The 22,017-nt window shown below is 35.7% G+C and overlaps 1 protein-coding gene across 6 annotated transcripts in view; it reads left to right on the top strand.

The window, feature by feature from the left end:
* Nucleotides 1-20,390, top strand: part of LOC107220178 (sodium/potassium-transporting ATPase subunit alpha) — a 50,934-nt gene extending 30,544 nt beyond the window's left edge. For 4 of the 6 annotated variants that reach the window (XM_046745812.1, XM_015658649.2, XM_015658654.2 and 1 more), the window contains 8 exons: nt 1,851-1,976; nt 2,432-4,157; nt 4,473-4,709; nt 5,062-5,363; nt 8,721-8,815; nt 17,379-17,553; nt 17,902-18,134; nt 18,629-20,390. In XM_046745812.1, the coding sequence (XP_046601768.1) occupies nt 1,851-1,976; nt 2,432-4,157; nt 4,473-4,709; nt 5,062-5,363; nt 8,721-8,815; nt 17,379-17,553; nt 17,902-18,134; nt 18,629-18,749 (3,015 nt within the window). In that variant the 3' untranslated portion in view covers nt 18,750-20,390. Of the gene's footprint in view, nt 1-1,850; nt 1,977-2,431; nt 4,158-4,472; nt 4,710-5,061; nt 5,364-5,913; nt 6,009-8,720; nt 8,816-12,659; nt 12,755-17,378; nt 17,554-17,901; nt 18,135-18,628 lie in introns of all 6 variants that reach the window. The other 2 variants (XM_015658651.2, XM_015658652.2) reach the window with 2 other exon arrangements.
* The last annotated feature ends 1,627 nt before the right edge of the window (nt 20,391-22,017 follow it).

Raw genomic sequence — 22,017 nt, 5'->3', positions numbered from 1 at the left:
TTGTATCCCAGCAATATCGTCTTCCATCCTGAAAGTGTTATTGGACGTACATTCGCAACCAAAAGTGAATCTCGTTGATAATATTGAACACTTGGCGATGAGATAAAAATCTGAAAAAATCACATCCGAATTGATGGTAAAATTCTTTTTTAATAATAATAAAGTCAAAAAGTTTTTAATTAACTGCTTAGACAAAATTTGTGTGACAAATTTCTAGTGATTTTTTTTTTTTTATCTCATATAAAATGAATAAAATGAATTCATTGATTTTTCTGAATACCTATGAAGTTTTTTTATATAATTATATAAAATTTTTTTAAATAAATACAAAATTTCACTAGAGATTTGTCATACAAAGTTTTGTTTCAACAATTTATCAACAACTTTTTGGCATTATTATTATTCAAAACGAACCCTAGACTCACTTTGGATTGGGAATACATGTCCTGTAACACCTCAAGTCATGCTTTTAAATCAATGCTCGTGAAGACTCAAAAGTGACAATCCTAGTTACGTCTTATCCGAGATGGCGCTCTAACAGCAACTGGTGTATTCTGGGTAATCTGTTCAAATTTTCGCAACATCCTTTCTCTCTATCTTTCTCAATAATCTAACTCTGAGCTTTTTTTGGTCAACATTCGGCACCGATGCGTCTGTTTGGTGTTGTACATTTGTTACTCGATGTGGTGGCCGGTCTCTGAGCACAAATTACTAACTCGTCTGACCTCCAAGGCTTACTGGCGAACGTTTTTTCTTTGAAAAAATTCTCTGACGCAGAACGACGCTTTTATCTGTGTCGGTAAAATTGATCTGAAAGGAAATCAGCCATTTCCAATTCCATTCTCAATCAAAAGTGAAAAATTAGACAAAGAAATTTTTTTTTTCTCTACGGTGATGGTCAACGTTAACTTGTGTACGAATGGGTTTCCCTAGGATTGATTGGTGTCGCTAGTCACAAAATCTTGGTTCATTTCCTGTGAAATGATCTTCGAATTATGGGTTCACAAATCACACTTTTCACTCTACACGCTCAGCACGCTAAAAACAAATTCCCGATCGTCAACCTCGACTCTCTCAACCTCCACGTCTTTTTACCTGTACCACAAGCCTTCGTAATCCTCTAATAATAACTCGTGATAAATTTTTTGTCAATTTTCTAATGACAAAACCCACGGTCACTGCACAGCTATGATAAAATTAACAATTTCTTCCTTTCTTACACCAATTATTCTTTGATTCAATGTAAATAATTGATCGATATCGTTGCCACTCTTTCTTTTTGTCCGACTTTATGTTTTCCTTTCTATATGGGCACAATTTCTATACTATTCTGTATTTACGTATCTTTTGTTTTTTTATTTTTCACGGCGATTGTTGCTTAAATATTCCGCATCACTGTTATTACTAAGATGATTATTATTACCGATACCATTTTGTAAATAAATTTATCACACAGTTTTAATCTTTTTCTTTTTTTTCTTTTTGTTGAATTATTTAAAAAATGAATCTAAAAAATTATTCGAAATAATTCGACTGAAACGAAACGGACGGAATAAATCGGTAATTCAGTCGTGAGAAAATCAGCTGCACTGCTTCGACAAACGTGAAAAATGTTTGACGCGTGAATGACAAAAGGAAAAAACAAGAAAAACGATTCTGCTAACGGTTCGAAATAAACTGATGTCAAGTAATAGACGGAAACGTGTATCACGGTCATACGGACTTATCGTTAACGATCGACACAGACTGACGTAGAATGACGTAAAACGATCTACAAGGTGGGTCGAATGAGCGCAATGATCTAAAAACGAACTTGTGGTTCTTTCTTTTTTTTTTTTAACAATCAACAGTCGCGGCGGAAGAACCCAAAGCGGAAGGGGGACAATTTGGATGATCTGAAACAAGAGTTGGACATTGATTTTCATAAAATCACACCGGAGGAATTATACCAGAGATTTAGCACGCACCCCGAAAACGTGAGTATACGTCTTGAACGTAGAAAATTTTCTAGAAAATTTCGGCAGGTAAGCTGTCGAAAATTAACATTCTAGCGTCATCTATCAATAATTCCTAACACCGACTAACTTAATTTTTCACCATACCACAAGTATCGAATTATTTTTAACTGTGTACACGGAAAATGTCTGGAAGCGTCAATGATCGGGATTATGGAAAAATACACATGTCATACAACATTTATATAAAAAAAAAAGAATCCTAAATATTATTTCTGTACTTTGAACGTAACCTGTTTCGAAAATAAACTCTTCTTCTCAAATTATTCAAAAAAGAAAGGAAAAAAGATACCGACTTTGACAATAGCAAAAATAAAAAACGTCTTTAAGAATATTTTTGTTTCTTGTTGGAAATTGTTTCGTGAAGTAGATAATACGGAGAAAGGTTAAACATGGTTTTTTTTAATCGCGATCAGGGCCTCAGCCACGCGAAGGCGAAGGAGAACCTGGAAAGAGATGGACCGAACGCATTGACGCCGCCGAAGCAGACGCCTGAATGGGTGAAATTCTGCAAAAACTTGTTCGGCGGTTTTGCGCTGCTTTTGTGGATCGGAGCGTTCCTCTGCTTCATCGCGTACTCGATCCAAGCGTCGACGGTGGAGGACCCGAACGACGACAACCTGTACCTAGGAATAGTCCTTGCGGCGGTGGTTATAGTGACCGGAATATTCTCGTACTACCAGGAGAGCAAGTCGAGCAAGATCATGGAGTCGTTCAAGAACATGGTGCCCCAATTCGCGACCGTCCTTAGAGAGGGTGAGAAGCTGACGCTTCGGGCGGAGGACCTGGTGCTCGGTGACGTGGTCGAAGTGAAGTTCGGAGACCGGATCCCGGCCGACATCCGCATCATAGAATCACGGGGATTCAAGGTCGACAACAGCTCCCTGACGGGTGAGTCCGAGCCCCAATCCCGGTCCCCGGAGTTCACGAATGAGAATCCACTCGAGACGAAGAACCTGGCATTTTTCTCGACGAACGCCGTCGAGGGCACGGCAAAGGGAGTCGTGATCTGTTGCGGGGACCAGACGGTGATGGGACGCATAGCTGGACTCGCGTCCGGACTCGATACCGGAGAAACGCCGATCGCCAAGGAGATCCATCACTTTATTCATCTGATTACCGGAGTGGCCGTATTCCTGGGGGTTACCTTCTTCGTCATCGCCTTCATCCTCGGCTATCATTGGCTGGACGCCGTCATCTTCCTGATCGGTATCATCGTCGCTAACGTCCCCGAGGGCCTGCTGGCCACGGTTACCGTCTGCCTGACGCTCACGGCGAAACGAATGGCCTCGAAGAACTGCCTGGTAAAGAACCTCGAGGCTGTCGAGACCCTGGGATCGACTTCGACCATCTGCTCGGACAAGACCGGGACCCTGACGCAGAACCGGATGACCGTGGCTCACATGTGGTTCGACAACCAGATCATCGAGGCCGACACGACCGAGGACCAGTCCGGTGTTCAGTACGACAGAACTAGCCCGGGATTCAAGGCGCTCGCCAAGATCGCGGCGCTTTGTAATCGTGCCGAGTTCAAAGGTGGTCAGGACAACTTGTCGATACTGAAGAAGGAGGTGAACGGCGACGCGTCCGAAGCCGCGCTTCTCAAGTGCATGGAACTCGCGCTCGGCGATGTGATGGGCGTCAGGAAGCGCAACAAGAAGGTCTGCGAGATACCGTTCAACTCCACCAACAAGTACCAGGTCTCCATTCACGAGTCCGACGATCCCAACGACCCCCGACATCTCCTTGTGATGAAGGGCGCGCCAGAGAGGATCCTCGACCGATGTAGCACCATATTCATTGGCGGAAAGGAGAAGGTACTGGACGAGGAGATGAAGGAGGCGTTCAACAACGCGTATCTCGAACTCGGTGGACTCGGCGAGCGTGTTCTTGGTTTCTGCGACTTTGTTCTACCCTCTGACAAGTTTCCACTTGGTTACAAATTCAACTGCGATGACCCCAACTTCCCGGTCGAGGGACTCCGCTTTGTGGGACTCATGTCCATGATCGATCCGCCCAGGGCTGCGGTGCCGGACGCTGTTGCCAAGTGCCGGTCAGCCGGTATCAAGGTCATCATGGTCACTGGTGACCATCCTATCACTGCCAAAGCCATTGCCAAATCCGTTGGTATTATTTCTGAAGGTAAGGCGATTTCTCGGCGTAGACACAGAGGTTACGGAAACCGTGTAGTACCGCGGTTCAAAGTCTCTTCGATTAATTTCAAGCCTCGCGAAATCATTCAAAGGCTTCTTCGTTCGCGAGGTACTTTCAAGTTCCGGTTGGTTCTTCGATTTGAAAGAATACCCGATAGTCCTCATTGTTAACGTGGCAATCGTTGCGTCGAAATTCCTCCACACTTTGTGCTGAATTCATGGTTAATCAAATCTCAACCACCACGTCGCAATTTCTTTGTATTTAAAATTAGTTTAAAATTTTTCTCCTTACCCAACAAACCAGGAAACGAGACGGTCGAGGATATCGCGCAGCGTTTGAACATACCGGTAGCCGAAGTTAATCCGCGGGAGGCTAAAGCGGCTGTAATCCACGGTTCGGAACTGAGGGAATTGGACTCCGATCACCTGGACGAAATATTGCGATACCACACAGAAATTGTATTCGCACGTACTTCGCCGCAACAGAAGCTGATCATCGTTGAGGGTTGTCAGCGAATGGGAGCCATTGTGGCCGTCACAGGTGAGAATATCGCTTAAAGCAACACGGTGACTCCGTATTTACAAATAAAACTCCTCCCTCCGCGCACATTTTACCCACCACCGAGGGGTTAATCACTCGTGAAATCTGATGAAATCTTGTAAAATCTTTGTAATCCTGAGGTCAGGTGTACATCGAATCGATGAGATTGATTAACCCCTCGCCCTCCACCAACCGATTGCTACAAAATAGGAGGCTGACAGCCTGCACGAGGCCTTCCGAGCCTCGTTATTGGCAAAATTCGCCCAAGCCTATCAGCTGTTCGCCCGGCCCGCCGCCATCTTGCCCCACCGATGCTGCAACTTGATACACGTAACGTTTTTCTGGCGCACAGGCGACGGTGTTAACGACTCTCCGGCGCTGAAGAAGGCCGACATCGGAGTCGCGATGGGCATCGCGGGTTCCGACGTATCGAAGCAAGCCGCCGACATGATTCTGCTCGACGACAACTTCGCCTCGATCGTCACGGGGGTCGAGGAGGGCCGGCTGATTTTCGACAATTTGAAAAAATCAATCGCCTACACGCTCACCTCGAACATTCCCGAGATCTCACCCTTCCTCGCCTTCATTCTCTGCGATATTCCGCTGCCCCTTGGAACCGTAACCATCCTCTGCATCGACTTGGGAACCGACATGGTAAGTCAACCATTTTCAAAAACTCTACTATGTCACACCCCCCCCTTTCCAGTTTTTTACACCCAGCAACTCATTTACGCACTAATATTTAACGGAAACCTCGTCGCAATGAAGTCGACAGTGTAAACTCGTTCGTACATGCATGTGTCGATTTTAATCCCACCTGATACAACTTTGACGAATTTAAAAAATAAAAATAAAAACTACAAGTATACAAGAAAGAATTTTATAACGATGGTTAAACATTGGTGCTAGCTATTGATAATATAATCAACTTTTAAACAAATACCGTTTTTCAGCAATATGTATATTCTGTGTCCACGTAAATCCTTTATAGGTGCAAAAAAATTCATTCAACAGCATATATTCGGAGACAAGAACAGTGCAGAATTTTTTGTCTTTCAATGTTGGTCTTTCTTGAATCTTGTGATCTTTTTTTCTCCTCTTCTAGTTTGTTTTTTTTTTTTTTTTTCTCTAGCGTTACTTCTTCCTTATAGATTTTAGCAAACCGAACTTCGGAATGAGCTTACATGTATTGAACGATTGATAGATACCGGCAATTTCATTGGCGTACGAGCATTCGGAGTCTGATATAATGAAGAGGAGGCCCCGGAACCCGTTGTGCGACAATCTCGTTAACGAAAGGTTTTTGAAAAAAGAACAAACAAATCAATTCGAAACCAAAATTACTTGTCTAATTTTTTTTAATCACTTTTTTTGTTGTTATTCTTATCCAATAGTAGAAATTCCATCGCTTTACCGTTGATGAAATATTTATAATCTTGAAATATAAATATTTTGTGTATGTGTGAGTAGATAAATTATCTAGACGTATAGAACGCTCGGCGAAGCTCCCCAATTACGTATTTTTATACAGCACATGTATATTGTATATATTTAATCAAATTAGCAGTACATACACGTAACGTATATAATTAACCCTTTCGGTTACAGAAGCCACTATAGTGGTACCCTTTTTTCTTTCCTGATTTTTGTCATTTTTTTGTTTCCTTCATATTCCAGGCAAAATCCTGAATTTTTTTGCATTATCAGGTAAAAAAAAAATACCTAAACTTTGGAATGATTAGGATTATTTGTGAATCCGTAATCGTGTATAATTGTTATAAATGAACATATGCAAAAAGGAAAACGTATTTTCGTGAATGTGATTCGTTAGCGGATAAATTTGATATCAAACGTAAACTAAAAACGCTTGGAATTCGTTGGTTGACAAACAGAGATCTCAGAATCGCCATTTGATTTACAAAGTTCAATGCAAATTCATTTCCACCCTCCTTGGGGGTTGTTTTTTGGTTTATTAAATTTTTAACATCAGATTCGTATTAAGCGTATCGCAAAATATAAGGAAACGTACAATTGAACTTCTGTGTCAATAGGAAAAAAAAAAACGAATCGCGTGACTGAAAGGGTTAATTGCTAAATCTAATTGCCGTAAAAAGTAAAACTACTTTTTAAACGTAAAAACTTTACACTAACTTTGCTCTCTCGTGAATTTAGACGAATGAAAATAAATCATTCACACGATATACACACACGTACACAATTTGCGAAAGTATGATGATATTACAATATAGGTATACATTACATTGGCGAATATAGGAAAACGAGACGCAAAACGAAGAACCTGTATAAATATTTTTCACATCTTAGGTATAACGATCATTTCACGTAATTATTGTTGTGTCAAAAGGAGGTTAAGATAAAAACAGGTGCCTGGAATATGGACATCGTGAAGCTACGCAACCCGTTCGGCGACAACTTGCTGAAACAACGGTTTAATTTCGGCGAACCAATTTTGTTTTTTATACTTTTTGTTTCAAAATTTTCACCGATCTCAATCACTGGTTATCCTAATTTAGAACTTTCTTTTATTTTATTCTCTTCTTCTTGGAAACAAAAAGCTGCCTTCGGTCCCGACGTAAACGAAATCCCGTAACAACACTCCTGAAAAATTTCCACCATACAGCATTTGGTCAAATTGTTCACGTCTTGCTGTACGATTGATACAATTTTTAACAGGAAACATAACCGAGTTTGCTGCTGTGCCAGTTTGGAGTCCCGTTGACGTTTATCAACAGCACATTTCGCCTTGTTGTTGTTGTTGTTGTTGTTATTATTATTAATGATACTATTATAATGATTGAATGATTATCCTGAGACCAGTTGTAATAACTAACATCTGTAACGTACCCCAGCGCCTTTCAAAACCCTAATCACGTCCCATGTATCGACACACCATTCCCACCCTTTTCCACCACCATAAATAGTAATGCCTTCCCGCCCCATGAGAATCGCATTTATTCATCAAATTGACCAATCTTTTGTCAACCCGAACCCCCCATTTTTTCACACATGTATTACACATATATATATAATTTTCGATTTGTTTTTTTTTTTTTCTTTTTTTGCCTCCTCATCTTTAAATTATTACCGTAATTCAGTTCGTGTTTCGTTTTATTCATTTACTCCGAGATTCGAAGTAGTTACATAATACGTGAATATTTTCCACCTCAGCGCGACAAAACCGCGCCAAATGATTTATTTATTTCCAATTCTTACACACGCTGGAAAAATGACAAAAGGCAATCGTCACGAATCTCATGAAGAAACTACAAAAATTTAAAGCAAAATATTAATTTCCCTATTTATTTTACCTCACAATCGTCTCATTCGATCACATAGTTTTTCCGTCTTTTTATTTTTCATACCGCCACATCGATAACCAAAATACATTCGTACATACTAGGCTGGTCCTTAAAAAAATCATTTTCGAATTTCGACCGGTTCATCCGCCCAAATTAATTTATTAATTTATTGACCGGTAAAAGTAAAAGTACAGGTCGTCATCCATGGGATGAACTACCGCCTATAGAAGTACATGGAAGAATTGGCTTTAAATAATTTCAAAATAATTCCCAATTTTTTTTCAAATTTTATCTCAACTCTAAACCGTAAGAGGGTAAATTTCCTCATTTTAACCCCTTCAAGGGCAAAATTAAATCCACCGAACAGATTTCGATAAAATTTGCCATACGAGGGTTTCTCTTTTTAATCTTTTAAAAAAATAGGGAATTATTTTTTAATTACTCGGAACCAATTCGGGGGACGAGCTGGTCGAAATTCAAAATGACCGTTTCAAGGACCACTCTAATATTTTACTTATTTATTATCGTTTTCTTTTTCAGATTAACGTCACCGTCGTTATTATTTTTTATCGTTGTTATTATTGTTATTATTATTATTATTGTTGTTAATGGAGAGGTATAAAATTGGTATTTTTTTTTTTCGTATACACTGATGGCTTATATTATATATTGGTATAATGTGAAATATCAGGTACCCGCAATCTCGCTAGCCTACGAGGAGGCTGAGAGTGATATTATGAAGCGACAACCACGAAACCCGTTCACTGACAAGCTAGTTAACGAAAGGTAACACCCCCATATCATCACCCTACGAACAACTATCGACCGTACCGGTTCAAGGTTTTAAACTCGAATCCTTAAATACGCAGGATTTTTCTTTCATATTTTATTGGAAGGAAATTTTCATGACAAATAACACGAGGAGTCCTTTGACGTTCTCCGTTTCGATGGAAAAGAAATTGTCACAACGTTTATTACAATATTACATACATATTCACATTTGTTATTTTTGTATTCTTCCCTTTTTTTTTTTTCTTTCTTCTGCTTTATATTTCATTAATACCAAAAAGTTGAAGCAGTTTTTCCTTCGATTATTCGTTTCTTATTTTTTTTTTATTTTTACATTCGTGATTACAATAACCGGCATTAATAAAACTCATCCGAAAACGTTCCAACTTGTCAGTACTTTACCTTTTTCTTAATTCTCTAGATTCTCTTTTTTTCATCTCTCATTATGTTGTTCGTAAAAAAAATTCTTTATACAAATCGATTTGTAATCCAAGAGCAATATAACATAAATTCCAAATCCGAAACGAAAGTGAAATATTTTCCATTTTTATTCGTTTTCTATTCTCATTCGGAAAGATAACAAAGTGACAACTTCTTTTTAAGGGGAAAAAAAAACCTTGACTGTACACGATTTTATATTTATACACTGTGATTCTTATTCTTATTATTATTATTATTATTGTTATTGTTATTATTATTATTATTATTATTATTATTATCGCTATCATCATTACGACCACATACACGATATGATATATATTTATAACTCATCACTTTCGCATTTATCTTGGCTTGTGCAAGACTATGAAATTTCTTCTTCTTCTAATCACCGCCTCTTTATCAAATACATTTGACGTATAAAACTGAAGCTATTTTATACTTCCACTACTACTACTACTACTACTATTACTACTATTTTCTTATACCATTCTTACACATCGTATTATTCCCAATTCGTGCATATTATGCATCTTAATTACGCTTTTGCAATTCTTTCGTTATCAGTTCACTTATCTTAGCCACGAAATTAACAAAATTCACGCACTTGAAACGTATATAATTGAACTCTATACATAATAGCGAAAGGAGGAGAATTGAAACGAAAAAAAAAAACAAAAAACAAAAAACAAAAAAGAAACGAAAAACATCGCCTCGTCAATTTTCAAATTTCACGAAATTCATAAACATTTTTGATAAATACGCTTGCCCAGATAATTGACGAAAGGAAAGGGGTTGAAGAATTGACAAAGAAAATTTCAAAACCAATGCTAAATTATTCGCTGTCTCATATTTATTATTATATTGTACTAGTTATGGTTTACCACTCATAAAACGTTATTAATTCTTCTTTTTTTTCCATCAATTTTTTTTTTACCGACACATATCTATATATAAAACATATACAAGTATGTGTATGTATATATATATACTTTTTCTTACCCTCGCATATCGCAATCTCTCTCTCTCTCTCTCTCTCTCTCTCTCTCTCTCCCCCCCCCCCCCTCTCTCTCTCTCTCTTTCGGAATGATCTCTCTTCCTCCGCTGACCCATTTTGCAAAATGAAGAAATTCCGATTTCTTTTCTTTTTTTATCGCGTCGTTGCTTCTTTTCCTTTCCCAATTTTCGCAATAAATATAATCTAATAATCAAAGAGAGACGAGCGACTGCGCGAAGCGAGAAAAAAAACACACAGAATATAATATAATAAAAAAACTCAAACCGTCAGGGACGCAGGGATGATTAGGATTAGGATTATGATTATGATTATGATTATGATTATGATTAGGTACGTTATATTATATCGTCATCATCATCGTCATGGTCATTATCATCAGCGTTATTATCGTATTACACCGTTGGGTATAATATAGAAAAAAAAAGAAATCATGGAGCAATCAAAATGAATAGACGTGAAATAAATACGTGCGATAAAATCGACAATTTCGTTCGTTTGTCAAGGTAAGATTACTTTGCTATTTTATATTTTTATTTATCAATTACACATACTTGATTAATCCATTTTTCAAATCCTTCACCTTCTTCTTTTTATTCCTAACGTTTATCTCGTATCCTGCATCATACTATTCTATCACCTACGTATATATTAACCATTATGTCATAGCGTTTCTCAAACTTTCTTAAAGTTCCACAAGTATACCTATAATAAGAGTATGACCGAATATATTGATTGATTGATTGAGTGATTATTTACATTATACATATGTATGTATATGTGTGTACGCATAACTCAAGTTTGTCACGCCAATATTTGTTCGTTTCTCATTCTCGCTTCTAATCTCCAACCGAATTTGTTCCGAGCAAAAGAGATTAAAATTTTGGAATTCTGTTGAATTCATTTTTTCACCATCGTATCGGAATTTTACCAAAAGTGAGAATACCTCGTTCATTATTTACAATCCATAATATACATGTGTACATATTATATATATATATATATATGGGGAATTGCGTGTTAAATCCATCTTTCGCCAATTTTTTCACCAGATTCGTTTTTCAATCGTTCATTTATTTATTTATTTATTTTATTTTCTCGTCCAACTCCCGACCAAAAGAACAAAAAAAAAAAAAATAACGCACCGATCGTCGGAATTTTCTTTTGACAAGAACGCGCGATTTATTGGAGAGGGAGAAGAAAAAAACCAACGTAGCGTCAAATTAAATGCATTAAAGAGACAAAATAGTCTACTCGGGGGAACGGCGTGGAAAAATGGAAGGAAAGAGAGAGAAAAAAAAGAAAAAAAAAAAACCACCCCACGGATCACACGAAAAGTCCCCACCCTGTATATTATACCCCTGTGCATATTATACATATCCATGTATACCTGCGTGCGTGTGTGTGTGTGTGCGTGGGTTCAATACTCGATGTCATGTATTATATACTCGTGTGATAGCCGGTATATATAATATTATTATATTGTGTGTCGATGTGCAGTGTTTCATATTACGTACGATTTATGATCGACCAAAAATTTTAGATATCGTTACCTCGTTTCCGATAGATTATCAACACATACCTATCCCTAACACGATTCTTTTCATTTTTTTTTTTTTTTTCGTTAGAACTCCCAGTCATTTCTTAGCCACTTATTCTACAGTTTTTATTATCATCACTATTATCATCATCAGCATCGTTATTATGTATGTATAAAAATCTGTCTCAACTGTCTTCTAATTCTATGGCTCTCCTTTGATCATTTTCCCGTGTCGATTGTCACACGTACCAATTAATTCTCTCGACCGTTGTTCCCTCCTCCTCCTCCTCCACCCCCCTCCCCCCCTCGCGGCTCCCTCCAACCCATTTTTAGATCGAAGAAATATTTCAGCTCTATATCGAATTGCGAGAAAAATAGAGATTCGTCCATCTGTTGTTATGAAATTTCAAACCCATCCGTCGTTGTTTCGTCCCCTGCATATATTTCCGTCTCTTTTAATAATAGCTGATATTGTTATTATTGTTATTATTATTATTATCAGTACGGAGACGAAAGCCCAGCTCTTTTATTATTAACCACACCCACCTTATTAATTATACCAATGCCATGTATTTATATCGTTATTTATACTTATATATATGTATATATACATGAAACTTACATCATCAGGGTATAATATGTAGGAAAATTTGACGGATGCGTATTATTGTTGTTATTATCATTATTATACCCTTAAAATTGTTGCAACGATACATCTCGCATGAAACTACCACCACCGCTACTACCACGACGACAGAGACGACGACGACAGAGACGAGAAAGACGACGACTAGGTGTAGATGAATCGTAAAATTTTTCTAACTATTGGTGTTGGAACAATGGCACAGGTACCGGCGATTTCGCTCGCCTACGAGGCGCCGGAGTCGGACATTATGAAACGGCAGCCGCGCGATCCTTACAGGGACAATCTTGTCAACCGAAGGTGGGTGTTCCCCATCTGACCGAACCTAGCACCCTGCACCCCACCACCCCCACTGCCACTAGAACGAAACGATCGAAAAAATACAGAGAAAGAAAGAAAAACAAGTCGGAAAAGCAAAAAAAAAAAATAAATTAAAAAAAACAAAGAGAGAAAATTTCATGTAAAAGGAAAACCGACAGGGAAGGAAAAATTTCACAGAGTGGCCAACCCCCTTCTCTACGTTTGTTTTACCCATATTTCTTTTACCCATATTTTTTTTTTCTACTCTCTTCAATATAATTTCCCTATCAATGTAAAACTTCTCCTCGTTCTTCTTATCGTTATTCTTCTCATTCTCAATTTTTCTCAAACAAAAATGGAAAACAATTAATAGCGAACAATCGGAAAGGGAGAAAAGTATGTAGCGGTATTTCATAATGTAGAATAAAAAAAAAAAAAAAAAGAAAAAAGAAAAACTCCCTTCACACGCGCGTGAAATTTCTATCATTTTTTAGTTATTAACGCGAGTGTGTTGAGATATTGTTATTTAAGAAAGAACAAAAAAAAATTGTATACATACATATATTGCTCGGACAAATTATCAACTTTTAGGAATATTTTTTTTTTTTCACATTCCACACAGATTTACGTACAACGAAATTTTGTTTTATCAAACGAGACAGAAGGGAGATCGTTTTCAATATTAAATATTATAGAAAATCGCGCTTGACGCATCAAAGAATTAACGCCTATATGCAGTGGATGAGTTTGCGCTTAAGTACGGACGCGTATTTGTTGTGATATGCAAAATAGGTATAGTTTAGAATTGCATTTCACACCTATAATGTATTACGTACATACACACGCATATATATATATATATACATATATCTGTGTGTGTGTGTGTGTGTGTGTATAATAAGTTTAAAATAATGCATTTTCAACTGCATTGTTAAAGTGACTCACTCGTAGGGAAAAGACAAATCAGTTTACGCTGTTGGATATAAATTTTTTCATATGTGACGTAATAATTTTCAGACATCACTTTTCTTCTTTAACATCAAGCGTAGGGATACCACCAATGCAATCTTGACGCGTCGTGTTTGAAAAGTTTGAATTCTTATACGTTAGAAAAATTTGCAGTGAAATTTTTTTTTTTTTTTTTTGAAAATTCTCTCTCAATTCATCGTAATCTGATTTGTACGATCTTATAGATTTTTTAGTACACACAGATGCCTTATTGTACAAAAAAAAAAAAATAGAATAGAATTCTAAATAGACTAGAATAGAATAGAATAGAATAGAATAGGTATTTTAGATGCGAGTTTTCGTTGCAGAGACGAAACGGAATGGAAAAAAAAACGGCAAACAGTCAGAAATAAGCGTGTCTGATTTATTTTTTTTATTCGTTGTTTTTTTATTTCTATCCTTTAATTATCTGAAACTTTTTTTTCTTCTTCCGATTCGAGGCCACAATTAAGACGCACTGATAATAATGTTTGGCCACTCTAAAGTAATATAAATAACACGATCATAACACGAATAATAATAATAATAATAATAATCTCTATAATTATTACTACAATTATTATTGTTGTTGTTGTCGTAATTTAAAAGAATATGTAGCGTGTACAGTTGAAGTAGAAACACCGATTTTTTTTTTACACTGAGTTTATTGATAATTGAGCGGATTCATTTGTCAAATTTTATACACGTTTAACACTAAATATTGGGAATGCCGAATGCCTGATGATCGTCTGTTTCTCTGGTTTTCGTTTTATTATTTTTATTTAAAACAAAAATGAAAAAAAAAAAAAACAACAGATTTTTCTCTCACGCAATACTTTCGTCTTTCTGCGTCTCAGTTTTTTCCTGTTTGCCTAATCATATTTTTTTGATTTTCTTATTGATGCCTTCCCCATGTTTTTTATCGTGACCGATAGTATTTCGTTTCTTCTTCCATTTAATTTTTATAATGTTTATAATATATATATATATATATATACGTTAAAAAAAAAAGTTACAGCTTTAATATATGTAAAGGACGTTGTTATGTGTATTGCGTGAAAATCTTTACATATTATAGATTCGGTTGAGTATGCAAATATTTAGCGAATTAGATAATCGTACATGCACATTTTTGTATATAGACTTGACCAGCAACGCCACAATTATTATTACTACACTGTTGGGAAAAAAAAAATCAACTACAGACAATGTCCCGGCAGGTCAACTTTATATATGCGTTTATTGTTAAATTTCTTTCAGTAAATATGACAGAAATTTTTGTAATTTTAACATTCAAATTGGTCGTATAAACTGTTGAAAAATTGTCAAATCAACTAGAAAATTTTAGTCAACCTGCTGGAACATTTTATTTTAACCGTGTACTCATCGATCTCGTTATGCGGTTGACTCTCCGTAACTTCCCGCTCCTCGGGCTCTGACACTCGGCCGACATTCCTGGTTTGATTATAGCGGAAATTTAACGCGAAACAAGTTAACGAGAGTCAGCTGTGCAACAAATTTCAGCATTCGCGTAACCGACGTCGATTTTTTTATTTATGTTTTTGTTTTTCGTCCGTGATTTAGTCGTTTTTTTCACAAATTCATCAGACCGTCGCGTATATTCCGTGCACTTGTATAATATCTATTATTCTCGTTATAGTTGGACGTATGTTTTTTCCAATTTTTTTTTTTTCACCTTCTCACTATATTAGCGCAGTAACAGTATTATAAATATCCTTCCAAATTCGTATAATTTAAATTGCTACAACGATTTTTCTTCTCCATCCATTTCAGATCTGTTTCACACCCAAAAAACTATTATCTCTTTCTCGCATACATTTATCGCAGCTGTCTTATCTATATCTTCGCTTCTAATCTCTTCTATCTCTCTTCTTCCCAATTCACAAATCGCGCTACATCCGTATATACATATAATGAAGAAAATGATAAGAATAATACAATTCTACCCTCGTTTTATGAAAAAATAAACGGTATCACTCTTGCATCGGTGCACATTCACGTCATAATATCGCCGTTAAAATCATCATCGTCATCGTCATCGTCGTATATTACGAATAGAAATTGATTTCGCAATACGATTTTGTCGAATATCAACGTTCACTGTTTATAAAAAAATTATTACAAGCCAAATTGAATCGGCACCAATGAAAAAGCGAAATTTATCTCGTAGGTTAAGAAATAATCCCTTGCGAAATCAATAAAAAAAAAAATTAAATATTCTCGCCTCGTACCGCTCAAGACAAAATAACATTACATATATTATATATATATATATAACATTATTCTATAATTTATTACCTGTTTAACCCTGTGTACGTGTACGTGTGCGAAACTAACGTCTGCTTATTATCTATAATTTGTTTATAAATAAGTAACCGGAGATTATCGTGAAACTGTACAATCCCCGGGGATTTGTAGTGAATTAAGTTGGCTGCCGTGCTAGTGTTGAGCCGTAGGATCAGTGCTGCCAACTCAAATCACCGCACAGTTACTTGAAAATCTCCCTATACCGCCAGCCGCAATGCATCGATCAAAATCTCACGGTGCAGTTTGAATTGTTGAAAAAAAAAAAAAAAAAAAATTAACAAAAGCGGCAAGACGTCGAAACCGATTTTGAAAGATTTTAATCACAGTGAGATATTGACGTCATGCTTAAGCCTGCATCGTCATCGTCATCGTATGTATACAACATATATGTCTGGCATGCAAGAAAATGATACGAAACAAAAAAAAAAAAAAAACATTAAGCGTTCGAAAGAACATTGCTCTCACTTGCTCGCTTTCGCTCTCTCTCTCTCTCTCGCTATATTGTCATCGATTAATACCGGTGAGTAATGCATTTTGTCCATAATATATATCTATCCACACATTTATTTATACAAAGCATCACACTAATTATAAAGGCAAGGCTTATGTAATGAATCACACCTTAGCTCGCAGCTGTTTTATCGTATAATGTATTATACATACACACGTATAACACAACGGTAATATACAATTTTCGCAACGGTTTAGTATGTGATCCGTACACCAGAGAACGAAAAAAAAAAAAAAAAAAAAAAAAACTGAAAAATTAAACTCGAAGAATGCACGTACCGAGAGATTATCGTCAAACTGCACGATCCCCAGGGAATTTTTGAGAATTTAGTTGGCTACCCGGACAATTCAATTCTGCCAATTACGCAAGTCACCCGATAATCTCTTGATATTATTTTATACGCGTGTACAAAGACGATTTTGTGGCTGATTGAATTAACGTGATATGAATAAATAATTTTTAAGAAACAGAACACACGCAAACGCAACAACAAATTCATAAACACCCAGCGTAGTTTGAAAAATTCCTTTTCGCAAATTTCAATTTTTCAATCGGACTCTTTATCGCTTATGTACTCGTACGGTACGCTATTATACACATAGAATGTAGGCATTCGACGAAATATACAGACAGCGCATTGGTATCGAGGAAAATAATTTTTTTTAAATTTTATTTTTGCTACTTTAGTTTAGTTTTTTTTTTCATATTTTTTTTTATCTCACGCTCCAACTATCAGCAATTTAACGACCCCAAAAACAACCCTTAAATTGTTGTTCTTCTTTACGATGCCCCGCTTAGGCTGATCTCAATGGCTTACGGACAGATCGGTATGATCCAAGCTGCCGCCGGTTTCTTCGTCTACTTCGTAATTATGGCTGAGAACGGTTTCCTACCAACGAAACTGTTCGGTATCAGGAAACAGTGGGACTCTAAGGCTATCAACGATCTCACGGACAGCTACGGCCAAGAATGGGTGAGAAATTTTATCTTTTTATGCCTGGTCGCGTCGCTGCGCCATTTTGATAAAAAATCTAAAAAATTCAGGGAGCTAGGTGCTAACGCCAAAGAGTCACGTACCAAATTTCGTCAGAATTCATGATGAAATGTGAAAATTATCGATATTTGAAAACTTCAAGTGAGCGGAACAGTGTGACCGGAAGTAACGGAAGGTTAGGTTTCGCAAAGTAAAATCCACGGCGTATTCGACGTGAATATATTCATCTTTTCGCGATACTTGTCCCGATGGATGACCCGAAGCGATATAATTAAAAATCGACGCTAATCAACATGAACTGACGAACGAATGATACTTTATTTGCAGACATTCCGAGACCGAAAGACGTTGGAATTCACGTGCCACACGGCGTTCTTCGTATCGATCGTGATTGTGCAGTGGGCCGATCTGATCGTCTGTAAGACACGCAGGAACTCGATAATACATCAGGGCATGAGAAATTGGGCCTTGAATTTCGGCCTGGTATTCGAAACAGCCCTGGCTGCTTTCCTCAGCTACACACCGGGAATGGACAAGGGACTGCGCATGTTCCCGCTCAAGTAATTATTCACACATAAATTTATCCTGATTCATTGTCGTAAGGATTGTTTGAAAGAAGAAAAAAAAAAGAACAGTATATCACGTTTTGGGATCCAAAGCTTAAGCGTGACTAGAAGCAACATGGCGTCGCTCCGGGCTATCAGCTGATTGTTTTCGGTGATTTATACACGAGTATCAAAGCCCAGAGAATCCCTTGCAAGCTATCCGACTTTCACTTTATCGCATTAAGTTGATTCAGAGTACGAAATATACGACAAGGAACTACTTTTAATATTAAATATGACCCAGTTGGATGAAATATAATTTTTTGCCACCAGGTGGCGTTTTTTGAAACTTCGGATTCCTTGTTCGTCAATCGAACATCTGTGGAAAAAAAAAGAAAGAAATCTCAAAATTTCCAATATTTTCATGTCGCATTTTTTGCTTTGGATAGAATCTCCCTTCATCTTATTCGTTTTCTCAAATTTTTCCTTACGCATCTCTTAAATTACAGATTCGTGTGGTGGTTACCGGCGATACCGTTCATGATTTCGATTTTCGTATACGACGAGGTGAGACGATTCTACCTCCGCCGGAACCCTGGCGGCTGGCTCGAACAAGAAACTTATTACTAAACGATCTATATACATATAAATTATATACATATATATATATATATGTATATATACATGTATGTATATATAGTCAACAGTAACAATGCTAATTTCATTACACACGCGTTAGCATTTGCAGAAAAAGAGAAGGAAGATTAAGAATGAGAATGAAAAATAAGAATAATAAGAAATAAAGTACACCGCGAAAATTGAAAAAAAAAAAATATATATTTAAGAAAACAATACAAAAAAAAAAACCAACAAGAAAAAACAAAAAAAAAAAAAACATCAACAACAATCGCATCAATCACACGTTCATATATATAAAAACACAAGGCAGACACTCACTCATACACACACACACACACACACACTCGCGCACGCATACATACACGGATACTTAGAAACACACGCGCGCGCATTCACGACACGCATACATATATTAATACACATTTTTACACGGGGCGTGCTTATTACCTCTTATATAATAATATATAATATCTGTTATACATAGTATGCGCATCGGCTGTATTTCAAGTGCTGCGACATGTGGTGAAATACTAACGAAAAAATGGAAAGTGAAAGGAGAAAGGATAGCCAAAAAAAAAAAGAAAAGAAAACGAAATTTTAAACAGCGACAGAGAAGTGTTTAAAAATTAATGAAAAAATACAATAAAAGAAAGAAAAAAAATATGAATGCTTCTGCAATGGACGTTGTTATTGATACCATGTTTGTCATCGTTGTCATCGTTCTCGCATTATTATATTTACACATCAGTCAACTATTGTCCCATTTTACGTATAGCCGGAGAGACAAAGAGAGAGAGAGAGAGAGAGAGAGAATGAAAGACAAGAAAGTTCACACATCCTGACGCTATAACAATTTTCATTGTTATTGTTATTCTCGCAAGGTATAAAAATGTTTGATCAATTTCAAATTCGTTTTTTTACCTCCTCTTTTTACGGTCAATCCCGCATAGTTTACATCTTTTACTTTCTCACGTCATTCGTCAAGTTTCATTATTCTTTGTGTGCTTTTTCTATGTATATATATATATATATATATATATATATATTTTCTCTTTTTTTATTCACAGCATACGCGTGTTTTCTTCGTTTTTTTTTCTATCTCTTCCACCTGCGAGGGGTAGGACAAAAAGAGAAGAAGAAAAAAAAACGACCACAAAAATACCATCCAGTATGCTAGATAATTGGCACGCCCTATATATACATTATATAGGCATACGTAGAAATCGAAGCGCGAGTTATTACACACACACACATACACAAAGACAAAAACACGCAAACACGCGCGCGTTATTCTTATTATTATGCATATACCATATAAAATATGAAGGTAAAGAAAAAAAAAAAAAAAAGAATAAAAAATTATACATATAAATAATAATTTAATTTACGAGATTATATATTATGTAGGCAATATGCATACGCGCGTATATATATTATATGATAATATATACGTTGTAATATGTGTTATATATATTCCGTGTTACTTGACGAGGGAGAAGAGAAGAAGCAGATGTGAAAAAAAAAATTAAGAAAAATTCTGGTAATATATATACGAACATATGCGTATAAAACGTGTGCAAAAAATTTCAAGGGAAATAAAACGAGCGTAAAGAGAAAAAAAAATAAATAAATCTTGAAAGAAAAACAAAAAATAGAAAAAAAAAATAAAAAAACAAGAAAACAAAAAAAAAAAAAAAACATTAGAAAGAACCACACAACGCGCGTTTACAGTATTCACTACTATTATGTTATTCATATATATATTCGTATATATTTATACATATATATATATATATATATGATCATAAATATATATACACACATGTATATATATATATATAAATATATATGAATATATATACATGACGAGAAAAATAGTATATTATTACTACTAACTACTACAAAACGAAATAAAGAGCGAGAGAGAGAGAGAGAAAGAGAGAAAGAGAGAGAGAGGGAGAGAGAGAGAGAGTGAGAGAGAGAGAGAGAGAGGAAACGAGAATAGAGAAAAATTAACAATTATTGTAATGATTGAAACGAGAAGAAAATAATAATATTAGTAATAATAATAAAAATAATAATAACAATAGCAGTAGTGGTAACAATAACAATAACAATAATAATAATAATAATAACGATAATAATGGTAATGATAATGAATTAACAATAATAATGAATAATGAATAAGTAGAAGAAAAAGAAGAAACGCGGAAGAGGAATGAATCTGTAAATTAGACTTATATTATGTATATTGTGCAGTATCACGCTAAAATTAATCAAGTTTCGCTAGTTTCCGCATTTTTTCCAATTTAACAAATCGCGACGACGATCGTATATATCATATTATAATTGTGTGAATAATTTTTGCGGCATATACATTCTGTATGATATTATAATTTTAAGGCGTTCTGTATATACATATACAGATATATATATGTATATATATATATATATGAATATTCATATACATATACATATATATATATATATATATATATGTATATTGAATGAGTATTATACGTATTTACAATTTTTGTATTCGTCCAGCGGCAGCTTTAAAATGAAATCTTGTGGAAATTCTTTACGTTTTTTTATTATTATCGATTTTTTTTTTCTTTTTTTTTTCATCGTTTGTCTTCTTGTTCCATTGAATTGTCTTTCGTGTTTTTCTTCTCGTTTTTCGTTGTTGTTTGTTATTAAAATACATTTTTACTGACAAAATCGACGCGTTTTATCATTCCACCGTCATTATACCTATACTATATTATATTTATATTACATATACATATATCAATCTGAAGACAAAAAATAGAATATAAAAAAAAAAAGAAAACATGATATTCTCTCTTCGAAAATATATATGTAATATAATATATTCGGTTTAGATAATAAACTGAAAGGAGGGGCAAACAACTTTATGCGTTTACTTTTTTCATATTCTTTAATCTTCTCTCGTTCTAATACGCTCTCAAAAGGTTTACACAATATTATAAATGCGATTGCCTCGCGTCGTGAATTGCATACGAGGAAACGCCCTGTTGCTGCTCTTCGTCGATAATTATTATTATTGTTGTTGTTGTTGTTGTTGTTGTTGTTGTTGTAGTAGTAATAACTATTATTATTATCGTTAACGACGTTATCGCTATTGAGGATAATTAAAATCATCGTAACCGTCGTCGTTGCGGAAACAAAGTTTATCTAACGTTTTTCTGTCTCTCTCTCTCTCTCACTCTCTTTCAATTCGGCTAATTTTTCGTCA

Source organism: Neodiprion lecontei, chromosome 7 (genome assembly GCF_021901455.1).
Source record: "Neodiprion lecontei isolate iyNeoLeco1 chromosome 7, iyNeoLeco1.1, whole genome shotgun sequence".
NCBI lineage: Eukaryota > Metazoa > Arthropoda > Insecta > Hymenoptera > Diprionidae > Neodiprion > Neodiprion lecontei.
Note: the sequence above shows the minus strand (reverse complement) of the source record. Positions and strands in the feature narration are given on the sequence as shown.